Source organism: Callionymus lyra, chromosome 13, assembly GCF_982586985.1.
Source record: "Callionymus lyra chromosome 13, fCalLyr1.hap1.1, whole genome shotgun sequence".
NCBI lineage: Eukaryota > Metazoa > Chordata > Actinopteri > Syngnathiformes > Callionymidae > Callionymus > Callionymus lyra.
Genome location: NC_141830.1, coordinates 12,032,034 through 12,044,469, shown reverse-complemented (window position 1 = coordinate 12,044,469; position 12,436 = coordinate 12,032,034). Strand labels below are relative to the sequence as shown.

The following is a 12,436-nucleotide window of genomic DNA, read 5'->3' as shown; positions in this document are numbered from 1 at the left end:
ACTTTTTTCACTCCCAAGTTATGTTGCCGCTCGAGATGAACGTCGGCGAAGGTGGGAAGGTTGTGTTTATTTGCCTGATGGACCGAAAGGATGGAACACTTCTGATGCTAATTTAGCATGAAACAGCTCAGCGTCCGCGTCTTGATATGACATTAAAAAAGGGATGTGAGGCGAGCGGTAAGAGTGAGTGTGTGTTCTGCCTGCATACTTGGCACTGGATCAAGGTGAATCTGTTATGAGTGAACGCAAGTGTGTGTGTGTGTGTGTGTGTGTGTGTGTATCGCAGCACTCATTAGCAAACTCCAGCTCCACGTTCACAGTATGAACGCTGCACTCCTCCCCGCTCGCTCTGAGCCTCTCAACTAAATGAGGTTAATAAAGTCAAGCGTTTATTACCATCCCCGACACCATTCCTCCTCCTTTCGCCTTCATCTCTCGGCGTCTACCTCCACCTCCATGTGCACTCCACTTAAGCCTCCTTCTTTCATCTCCGCTGAAACCCTTTCTTCCTCTTTTCCTCACTTTTTTTTTTTTATTGTCATTGTTGCAGGCCGAAAGCTCTGGGATTTCCTCCGTTCCATTTCCCAGGACAAGGGCTGCTATTAGGGCTCAGGAGAGAGAGGAGGACCAGCTGTGCTGAGGAGGCAAAGATGAGGGCGCCCCCTAGAGGCAAGGATGCGACACAACTCAAAGTTGGGATCAAAGCGATTATTTTTAAAATGAGACGCGTTGGGTCATGGTGACCAAAATGACCGCCATAAAGAAACCGTGTTCCGTGTTGTGACCTGGCACTGGAGTGGGTGGTGTAAACACAACAAAAGAGACAGAAACAAGAACAAGAGGTGATACTAGACAAATGTGAGGAATGCATGGAACAGCCTTGGAGGCTCTTATCTGGACCAGTGTGCAGACAGGGAAGAAAAAAGCTCATCATATGACTGAGGACGAAGTCCCACCGCTTTGTTTGGGCTCTTGTTGCTACACCGTTCCCGAATAATCTGAATACAGCTGACGTCTGACTGGATTATTCTCTGACTCAAAGGGTTTAGGAATGATTTTCGTCTCAGCTCTGAATGTTCCTCTGGGTCATATGACTGAGGCCTCATGCTGAGAACAAAGCCTTGAATTCCAACAACTGCCTGAATATAAGAATTAAAAATGGGTGGAAAATAACTTTATAAATCAGCTGCCCATTGCAGCAAAACATTTTATTAATAAACAAGATTAGACAGATTTTAAAGTAGTGGTTGTTTTTCAAATATAAATCTCTCGTTCAAAATAATCTTACAACAGGAGGAAGAGTGAAGATGCAGGTTGAAGAGGCAAGGTTTGGAGTCGGTCATCCACATTGAGGGACAGAGACTCTGGTTTTGGGTGAAAATAAATCAATAAAAAAAAAGATTATTATTGACTGTCAAAAAAAGTTTATACAATAAAAATGTAAACAAAAAACATTTTAATTGTAAAAAAAAGGACCATCAAAGGGAATAGGTAAAATAATAATAAAATCACTTTAATTCCATAATTTTAAGAGATCAATTCGTATTTTTATTTGTGTATTTTGTTTGTTTTCCATTGGTCATAACCTACTCTAAAAGAAATAAGGGATAAAATATTTTTCAGAAAGATTATTTTTGATCACATTTCTTTCTTTTTTACAAAGACTAGACAAAGCTAGATCTGCAACAAAATAAAGAAGAAGAAAAAAAAGATTATAAAGGTTTTAAAGTTGACAGGTCAATTTTTTATTTAATTTTTTAATCTGCAGAAGAAAAAAAATTGTCAAACCCTTTAATCTAAGAGGCAAATTCATTTTTTCACAATAACAACGATGTTATGTGGCCCAATATCAAGTAAAACTAGTTTGTTGTAAAAAAAAAAAAAAAGGAAGAAAAAGATGAAGGACTTCGACCCATGACGACCCCGGTCTTCGCTCGTAACACTCTTGCAGGACTCAAACTTCCCATCCATTAAAACAACTGGAGCACTTAAGTACCATTTACTCAAACTAGTCACCCTCATCCTGTTCCAGACCTATTTGTGAAGCGATGTATCAAGTGTCACATGACTACACAAACAGTTGTATGAGACACTTCTGTTGTTTGAGGAGCAAAAATGACCAAATCTGGGTCATGTGCTCCTCAGCGTGGCTCAGAAAGTCATCAATAGAGGACTGTGTTACAAATTAGGGACACCAAGTTTGGTCCCCGTGGAATTTCACACCAACAAGTGGTGTCAGTCTTGAAGACGTAAAAAACAAATGCAATATTTGTATGAATGTAATTTGGTTTCCCGTAGTACGACTTTTTTAAAAGTAAGTAAGTAAGTAATTTTTATTTGTATAGCGCTTTTCCAGACCAGGGTTACAAAGCGCTTAAACAATCAAAACAATATTCAATAAAGTATATACTTTAAAGGTCAAGATAAAACTGATAACACAACAGGAGTTCCAGAAAATCAAGGAAAAGCCTGAACAAATAAAAAATATCTGTGTGTTGTTTAAAGCAACTGAAAAGTTTCTTAAGAGATTAAATTCTAGTATGTTACCGTATTTTCCGCACTATTTTCTCAGAAAACGACACTGCACCTTATCAACCTGTGCACATAATAAACTGCTTTGCTGTTGTCAAGCTAACTAGCATATATTGAGGATATCTTGATCACTTTAACAAAATTGGTTTTAACATTTTCAGGCTGAATTTAGTCGGCGATATCCATGTTTAGCTGTCATCGCTTAGCATTACATAGCATAGATCTGTTAGCCGGCGATCGACTTCTTAACTTTTTCACTACCTCGTCGGGGTGAAAAATAAATAAAATTACAGTTCCCTTTTAATTGTAGTTTAACTGGAACGTTCCCCAGCCAGAGTGGCACTTGGCCCCAATGTTCTGCCTCATTACGCAACATTACTGTAGGCTGATTGTTATTATCCAAAGCAGCTTATAGGACGATGTAGTAACCCATCATGGGGGCTCAAAGTATGAATGAATATTTCCAAAACAAGTTGTAGTTGGGTTCTGGTACACGTGAATCGTTGGTGCTGCATCTTAAAAAAAAATCCTTTTGTTGGAAGACTGAAAGGGTTTGTCACTTGTTAACACCTTTGATCTCACTCGGGTCTACAAGGCATTTAAGGAATTGAGGTTAAGAAAGTTAAAGCCAAATGATTACATCTGGAAGCTGAATGCACTGAAACTGCGTTCCTATTATCTAGCGAATATTTCAGATTCTTGTCCCGTACTGTAAACGAGAGCCTTGTCGCCGGCGGCGCTGCCACACCCGTGTCCTACGCACTGTTGTGTTATTAAAATATGTGCGACTCCAGGAATCAGCTGCATGTCACGTTTTGTTCCTCAACAGCTGTCTGAGCGAGCGTGTGACAGAGAGCGAGCGAGCGATGCCCACGGGACGGTGGCGGCCGAGCAGACGGTCGCGTCATTTCACTGGAAACATATGGTGAAACTCAAGTGTGTAATTTACCAACGACTACGGGTGGCCCACGCACACACTTGTACACGGTCGCGCATGTACACGAGCAGTGACAGGATGTAATTTACCTGAGGCTGATGGGTGGCCTGGTGTCCTGTTGCACTTGTCATATGCTCCACACACACTTTTTTCTGAAGGAGAGACGGAAACTTATGTCTTGAGGATCATGTTGAAATCAGTTCACGCTCGTGAGTTTTTTTATAAATTGAAAAAAGCTGTGCAACGTCGTTCAAGGCTTAATGAATTTTTGGATATTGTACTGCTCAGTATATACTGCCAAATACTCATTAACATAATAAATGTTAATGCTAACAACTTTCTTAAAAACATTTTTAACTCACTTACTTTCTACTCACCCTTGTGTCGACTAAGGGTTGAGATTATTTTCAGAGAAATACATTCCTTTTAAGAGTTATAAACACAAATGTTTGTTCATTTTAATGTAATAACTGGAGCTCAATTTTTGTTCTTTATCCAAAAAGACACTTAAAAACATCCAAATACATACATGCTGCTCGCCTGTAACGTCTTGGAAATCTTATTTTTTAACTCTTGCTGTTTCTGGGTGAAGGTGACCTGGAAGGCCGAAAACAAATGTGTTTTGGGTATACCTTGTGTTGTCTCTGGGTCAAGGTGAACGACCTCCCTGGCTTCCATAAATACATATGCAGCCGCGGAGGTCGTTCACCTTGACCCAGAGCCAACACAAAGGATACTAAAAACACATTTGTTTTGGGGTCTTCGGGTCACCTTGACCCAGAGCTAACAAAATGGTTAAGTTTGTTTTTAGCAGAAGCTCCCAGTCCAGTCAAGCTACAGGCTCCAAGTGTCTTCTCATTTAAACAAATTGCCACTTTCAGTGTTCATGTGCAAGATGTATGGTGATAGCCTGGAAAATTCCACTAAAAACAAGCTGAAAATATAGACTTGTTTAATTTCTTTTGGAACATTAATTCCTGTCGAGGCTTCAATACAAGAGGGACGTTACGGACGAGCAGTATGGAGGTATTTCTGTTTTAAAGTTTGTCTTTTTGAACGAAGATGAAGCTGAGGTTTGTTCAGTTTCCCAGAATTCGCTGCACGACAATCTGCAAAAACCAATACATGTGCTTCCATTCCAGGAGTCCCAGAAAATCAGTGAAAAGTCTGCACGAATAAACTTTTCTTAAGATGTTTCTTGAAGGAGTCAGTAGATCATCAAACACAGAGATCGTTCCAAAGCTTAGGAGCAACAGTCTGGAAGGATTTCTCTCCTCTGGTCCTGAACCGTGTGCGAGGAACCATCAGTAGCAATGTTCTAATAATGTAGACGGACGCTTCATCACACTCTATCTTCTCAGTTTCAGTAAAAGTGTTTGCAATGCATTACTGGTGTTATGGACTTTCTGAGGTTCTTGTCCGTCCATCTCTATCCTTACTTAGTATTTTTAAGTACAAAAGTACTTTTGGAGTACGTCTGGTTTATACCGCTGGCTATTCTTTAAACGTGTGGACGGAGGCATATGGATGTTTTTAAGATTTTTTGGAGGAAGTTCGTCCACTGGGCTCCAGTCGCTACATTAAAATGAACATGAATATTGGTTTATAACTCTAAAAAGTAAAGGATTACTCTGAAAATAATTCCTTAGTCAACATGAGAGTGAGTAGAAAATGATTCAAGTTTGAATTTTGGGTGAACTTACCATTTAATTCAATTTTTAACAATAAACTGGGTCGGAATTTGTGGCATTATTATACTGTTTTTATTTACAGCCTAAATAGCATTTTATTAGCGTCTCTGACTTCTTCACTTGCAGCATTGATGTTCACCCACCAAATCACATCCATCTTAAAATACAGTATTCAATGTTATTCACTAACATTAGTCACCATTAGGACCGTGCGTCAGTTAGAGCCATAGAGAGGTCCTGCACCAGCATACAATGTTGTATATGACAAGATGCACCAGGAGCCTTTCAGAGGAAATAAACCCCTGATGGGTTTTGATCGTCCAGTTTTAATTGTCGCTCTCTGTCTCATGTGTCCCTCACATCCTTTATTCTTTTACTAGTGCTTTTTATCTAATGAACTTCTGATGAAGCTTCATGAAGCAGTGTCATTATTTTCAGAGTCCACTAGATGGCGGTCTCTGCGCATTTTTTCTTAGAACAACTGTTCTAATGAAACATCATTTTTAAACTGATTGCGCCACCTATTGACCTCTAGACAACATGACACTGTTTCATGAAGCTTCAACAGCACATCACTACTTTCCCCCCTCAGATTCAGCCCTGGCTTTGTTTTTACTGGTATTGCAGGAATGTTGCAACTCTATGTCCATGATGAAGGGATTGTGGTCTTTCGGTGGGTGCCCGTGTCGCCTATTACGACGTCATGTTGATGTTTACAAATAAATCCGCCCCAAAAAACCGGCGTCTCCCCTGTGATCTGACCTAAATTCACAACTTTTCAACAATGCTCAGGCCCGACCTAGCTTGGGAACGCGCCAGGATTCGCTTCCTAAACCGGACAATAAGTGAGTTGCTGTGTCTTCTATTTATCAAACTGGCCTCTTTTTCCAAGTGTCCCCGAGAGAAAATGTAGGAGATGAAGGCCGTGGAAGCTGCGGCGGACGGGAGGAAGACCGATTACAACTCCCCCCCAACACTAAATTCCAGACCTGACCTTCGGTGTACCACTTAGCTCTCATCAGATTCTACGATGTTGCAGACAAACCTGTAATTTAAATTGAGCGTATCTTTTACCGACTTGTCAGGGAGAGTTTTGAGGTTGTCTGTCTGCTTGCGTGGAGCTGTGTGTGTGGAGAAAGTGAAGTGTGTGTGTGTGTGTGTTTGATCTTCTTTCCCAGCCAAGGGGCTTTAACTTCACTCCAGGTGCAGAGAAGTCAACCTGAGGGCATACAGTTGAACACACACTCGGAGGGAGTGAGGCAGGAAGTTTCCTTGAAGTCAGACTTGAGTAACTTTGTGGTTTTTAACTGGTTTGCCATTCCAGTAACGCTGTTGTGGAACGCTTATAAAGACCTGGCGAGGCGCTGGAGGATAAACCTCGTCGTCGCCGCCTCCACATCTGGACATCAATCAGGAGAAAAACAAAAAAGGTGAAAGGGCCGGCTGGTTCGGTGGGCAGAGTAATGACAGGACCGCTCTACTGTACACAATGACGGACGGGGTTGGGTTTCTCGCCACTGCAGGTACCGGACTGGGCGGAGAGTCCACATCAACTCTGACAATAGCTTGGAAGGACGTTGGAAAAAATAAAAATAAAGGGCAGGAACAAGCACTTGAAATCCTCCTTGAGAGAAAGTTGGTTGAGTAGATGATTAAGTCTATTCAAATATATGGATCTTTTCAGAAACAGATGTTTTTATTTTTTTTATTCAAAAATTTTTGTAGACAGGAACCAAATTTTTCCTTCAAATGACTGCAGTATTAAGTTTAAAAAATGTTGTTTTCTTTTACATTAAAGCTGTCTCTCCTTTATTGTGCGTTAGCTTAATAGGTGACATACAAAATAGAAAACAAAAATAGGGGGAAATAAAAAATAGTGCAGAAAATGTAAGCTGCTGAACCAACATAATTATATATATATAACAAATGCATCGATTTTTTTTTTGTTGATTTGCTTAAGTTGAATAAATTTGGTTAAAAAATTGGAAAAAACGAAGATGTAAAACCTTCAGGACATCATTGTAATACTTATTGTAGTTTTCACTTTTAGAATATATTTTTTACTTATTAGAATCAGACACTTTTATTGCCAATTTTGCAAACAAAACATCCATATTTTGTTTTCGGTTGTCAGTAGAGTTTAAAAGAATGAAACAAGATAACACACAAAATATTGATCTTAAAGATTTATTTATTTATTACTGTTTTTAACCTGTGTTTCAAGGTGACCTTGAGTGATGTTATTATCTTATTATTATTATTATTATATGTCGACCAAATATGAGCCCAATTTAAGATGATTATTTCCAACCAAGGAAGAATCTCTTATTTGCGAGCCCTTTCGAAAAACCCAAGTAAGACCCAGGTATCACTGGACATGATCAGAATTCTTGATTTCATCTGAGATTCTGCTGCTTCATCCCAGAGCGTCTGTGTGGTCCGTAATGAGCTCAGTAAACATCTGCTACTCCAGTATTAGAGGCCATTTTCTCTGCTTCTCATCCTGTAATATGGAGAAATTAGAGTGCAGGGATTCATCCAGGGTGTTTATACACACACATTCACCCAGAACAGACATAACATGAAGGACTCTAAAGTGTTTTCTTTATACTACCCAACTGACGCGCTAACATACCATCATGGCACCACAATTTTCCATCCACAACAGTAAAACACTACTGGGTGTCCTCGCCGGAGCTCTGGATTCCAGCCTGGTTTATTTGGAAAAGTAGAATTCTTCAGAAAAAGTCAAAGTGCTCAAATGTTATTCAGGTTTTAACACTCATCAACTGACTTCATTTATTTGGCTCATAAAAAAGTCTTGTTTGTTTGCAGCTCAGGGAGTTTCCTGAGAAATAACCTTCAAGGACAGGAGGGAGGAGGGCCGCATACTTGAGCAAATAGCGCCACCATGCGTCCGCTCGTACGTCGTTTTCGTTTAACTTTTTGAGGCATTTTCCAAGTTGGCGAATTTATACTTTAAAAATAAAGTACATATTTATAATTTGACAACATTAAAGCATATTTTATGTCTAATACTTTTAAGAAATGTGCAAATATGAGTAACTATGTTAAGTTATTAGTTTTCTTATAAGGCGTACTGGACTTAAAAGATTCAATGTCAAAAAACGGATCTATTTTCAAACAGTGTGTTCACCACCGTGCGTCTTTGTAGTATAACTACAAATAATACTACAGAGCCTGACGATGCAGCTCGGTAGCTCACTAAAGTCATACTTTTTCAAAACATTTTTGACAGATTTTTGAGCCACATAAAATGGGATCTAGGTCAGTATGTACAACCAGAAATAATACATAACTGCATCTTATTGTCCAAAAAATGTGGTACTCTGGGAGAGAGGTAGGAGAGGTTCTTGTCATCTTTTAACCTCCATGTTGTTAGAGGGAGGAAACCAGAGAGATGGGAGGAAAGCAATTCAAGTAGGAGCAGCAAAGCTTTTTATTTAATCCAAACGGTGACACAAGCCTTCATTTCAGAGAAGCACTAATAACCACCAAAACCTTTCAAATGTCCAACATAGATCCTCTCATAATTGTTCCTGAGGTTCAGTTCTGCCCAGGGGACTTTTTCAACCCCTGCTGGACTTCGGTGTAGATCTTCTCCTCCAGGTCGGCGGTGTCGTACTCCTTCAGCATGTCGTACTCCCTCCAAGGCTGAGCCCACTTCTGGGCATGCTCCATATCCTCTGGTGTCAGGTACAAGTCGAAGCGAATCCCTTGGATGTTGAATTTGGGGCGCTCCCAGCGCTTGGACCAGGGCTTAGGCTTCATCTTCACTTTCATCTGAGAGGAAGAGCCGATGGTTCAACACACGATCCACAGAGTGAACGCTGTCGATTTAAACATGTGTGTCCAGGGACAGGTTTTCTCTCACCTTGTTGACCTGAATCTCACCGGTGGGCGAGATGAGCCCCGCCTTCATGTTGGGGTCCACTGTGCTGTACTCGGGCAGCGCGTCTCTCAGGTACAACAGGCTGTCGTCGAGCCTCTTCTCCAGCCTTAGCACTTCAATCTGCTGGATGCGAGGGCTGTACATACTGTAGCAGATCTCAACTCCTGAGGCATGAACGTACACAAAAATGAAAAGTTTTAGAACACTTGAACGACCACTTACAGCAGGGGTCGGGAACCTATGGCTCGCGAGCCAGGTGTGGCTCTTTTGATGATTGCATCTGGCTCGCAGATTTCGGCTTTTCAGATAAAACATAAAATATTATCACTTGTTTCAGGGGTGGACAATACGTCGAAGCTGTTGCGAGTAGATCGCGTCATTTAATAAAATATGATATAAGAAAACAGTAAAGAGAGCTCTGATTGGCTGCTGTGCATATTAATCAAATGGTTATTGTGCCGATTGGTTGAAAATTTGATTGACATGCATAGCAGCCAATCAGAGCTCCTGCCTCTTCCACTGAACGCACGGAAAAGATCATATGGATCAAGAATAAAAAGAGCAAAACGTACGACAGTCATTTTACGCAATTCAGAAAAACGATATAGAATTATAAGCTTGTTTTTTTAAAATAATATATCGAACAAAATAATGCGCGTTTGATCGCTTCAGGTTCTTCTCTACTAGAGTCACAGAAACATGACGTCAGGTCCATCAAAGTTAAGCTGCAGGTTTCATTGAAAGCGCAACAAATGCTGGTTTTCCTTTTGTGATCGCGGTCCTTAAAACACACTTGCATTAATACACCATCACATGATGACCATTTGTAAATTACCTTTATCTCACGAATGTAATAAGAATACACAGAAACACAAACACGTTAAACAGGTGCAGGTGAGACACACATTCTAATGACGTCAGAGACGATCAGACAAAGCGATGATGATGTGAAGTTACTGATGAACAGTTTTATTCTCGTTAAACTTCATCTGAAATTTAATTAATCCACTTGTGTGATTCATATCAGACATGTTTAAAATTAACAAATATAAACTGTTAGTTTGAATTCATGTTTTCATTTGTTTTTGTTTTTTCATGATCACAGAAATGGAGAAATTTTAGTCTTGTGCTTCATTTAAATATGATGGACATATTGAAATGGAGGCATGGAAAGGGATGAACCCGTCTGAATTCTTTGTTGATTTTGATGAACAAAGGAAAAGGACTTGAATTCGTGTCAAGCACAGATTCTTACATCTGAATATTATTTATATGGCTCTCACTGAAATACATTTCCAAATATTTTGCTTTCATGGCTCTCTGAGTCAAAAAGGTTCCCGACCCCTGACTTACAGGTACAGTACAATAAAAACTGACCATGTTTCTGATGGCCAAGAATACTATTCGTAGTTCACCTTTTCGTATAACATTTGAAAGATCCTTACCCATGGGTACGAGTTTTAAAAGGCTGCTGCGCGAAGAAAGCGTGATGCGTTTAAATTTCGTTCTGTTTAATTGAAACAACAACGAAAAACTTCTTTGTAAAGTCTCTCCGTCTTAAAATCTCTGATGTTTTAACCAGAAGCGCGTCGTACGCCTAGTATGCTGCTCTTAGACCTTTGACCTAGTGTGAGTTAACCGCACGGATCACCTTGATTATTGATGATGTTCCTCAAAACAAACGTCGCTCCGAGGCCACTCCCTCCTCGAGCGATGCAAATGCCTACAAAGCGGTTTATTTTCCCGCTAGCGTTGGCGTCGGCCATGGTCACGGCCAGGATACTGCCTGCAAGGAAGGAATTACATCCATCAGTGGAAAACATTTATTTTTTTGCATCATTAAAACTCCAGCCTGGGACACAAATAAATGATTACTTGTGCTGTGTCTCAAATCGCATACTAGCGTACTCAAAGTTAGTATTTTTAGTGCGTAAGTGCGTCTCAATTCTTAGTATGCGAAATGTAGTGCGCCATGCACACTAAATTGGCGTACTAACACACCCACAAAACCGAGTATGGTTCGATGGACACTAACCACCCTAAACGGCTCCATCTTAGTGATGTTGTAAACGGACGTTACGTCATATATATACTGTATATGCATATATATATATATGCATATATATATATATATGCATATACTTACAGGTGCATTCTCAGCAGCAGTAGAAGGATGACAAGTCTTTGGTGCTGATACCAGCTTAAATATCGATATTAATATTTCGATTCTCATATTATTTCTTTATTTCTTTTTACAAAGTTGCAAAAAGTGCTGCCAGCAGGTGTTGATAGCGTTCAAACAGCTGGTTGAAACATCGTTAAATAGTAGTAGAAGAAGAAGCTGTCGCGTCATTTCCTGTTAGTGTGTAGCAGCAGTGTTTGATTTGAGACATACTATCTGTGGAGGATTTGCGTACTAGTTAGTACGTATACTAAACTGATGCATACTAACTTCTAGTATACTAAGAGTAGTATGCGATTTGAGACACAGCATTGGTTTACAACTTTTAAATGTAATTCTTACCAGCATAGAACTCGGGAATGTTGAGCACAGTCCTTCTGCGGATCATGTCTTTCCTCTCTATGTAGAACTTGAGGGGGTTCGTTCTCTGTCGTGGGGGGACGAACTCTGGACTCAGGAATCTGGATGAAAACAAACCCAAGCAAGAGTTACATCTGCACTCAGGTCTGTTATGATGGCTTGAGAATGACGTACTTCCGTAAAGTCGCCACCGTTTGTGTTTTGTCAATGATGACAGGTCTGGACGGAGGGGTGAACTTAGGAGGTTGTTGACCGTCACTCTTCGATGAGTGACGACACATGGAAGTGGAGAAGAAACCTGGTGAAGAAAAACAAACATTTCAATGTGTTTGTACTGGGAAAGTAGCATCGGCTAAATGTAGCTTCGCTGCACTAGCACTACGTCAAATCGTTGATGTAATGCTAAAGACATGTTTAACAAATCATTTTTATTACTTACGTTCATTTTGTAAATAGCTGGTCCGTAATAATCGTAGAGAAAATGTGCATTTATAGAACCGTCCTGTGCAGACCGCCATGTTTGACCTTCTGTTGTCACATGTGCACTACGGAGTCTTCGAAGGACAATTTCTAAAAAAACGCTTTTCGTGTCAGCCTGCAAGATTGTCTGTCGTCCAGAAGATGGCGCTACTATTGCAACTATTGCACCTCCATGTTTGTTTCTCCAGCTTTGTTTGAGGAAGAATGTTATAAGGAAAATCATTTATATATATATGACACAAATACACTGGCAAATGGATTATGTTATTATGGACAAGAAGCAGTTCAACTTATCTAAATTCAACATTCACATTTTACTTCGATTTTCTTTAATGGAACTA

General features: G+C 40.0%; 1 protein-coding gene across 1 annotated transcript; it reads right to left on the bottom strand.

Annotated features, from left to right (window-relative positions):
* Positions 1–8,596: 8,596 nt before the first annotated feature.
* mrpl19 (mitochondrial ribosomal protein L19) lies at positions 8,597–12,154 on the bottom strand. Its single transcript, XM_087805626.1, has 6 exons — positions 12,055–12,154; positions 11,790–11,913; positions 11,598–11,716; positions 10,725–10,859; positions 9,056–9,237; positions 8,597–8,964 (listed from the first exon to the last, which is right to left on the bottom strand). The coding sequence occupies exons 1-6, from the start codon at positions 12,131–12,133 to the stop codon at positions 8,728–8,730; spliced, it is 876 nt and encodes a 291-aa protein (XP_087661752.1). The 5' UTR covers positions 12,134–12,154; the 3' UTR covers positions 8,597–8,727.
* Positions 12,155–12,436: the final 282 nt, after the last annotated feature.

What these genes read in the sequence shown, in the direction of transcription:
- mrpl19 (XM_087805626.1), bottom strand. Translation starts at nt 12,133, where the DNA reads ATGGCGGTCTGCACAGGACGGTTCTATAAATGCACATTTTCTCTACGA. An exon ending in CAGCTATTTACAAAATGAAC is followed by an intron (nt 11,914 to 12,054) that starts GTAAGTAATAAA and finishes TTTCTTCACCAG; the next exon opens with GTTTCTTCTCCACTTCCATG. An exon ending in CATTCCCGAGTTCTATGCTG is followed by an intron (nt 10,860 to 11,597) that starts GTAAGAATTACA and finishes CCTTCCTTGCAG; the next exon opens with GCAGTATCCTGGCCGTGACC.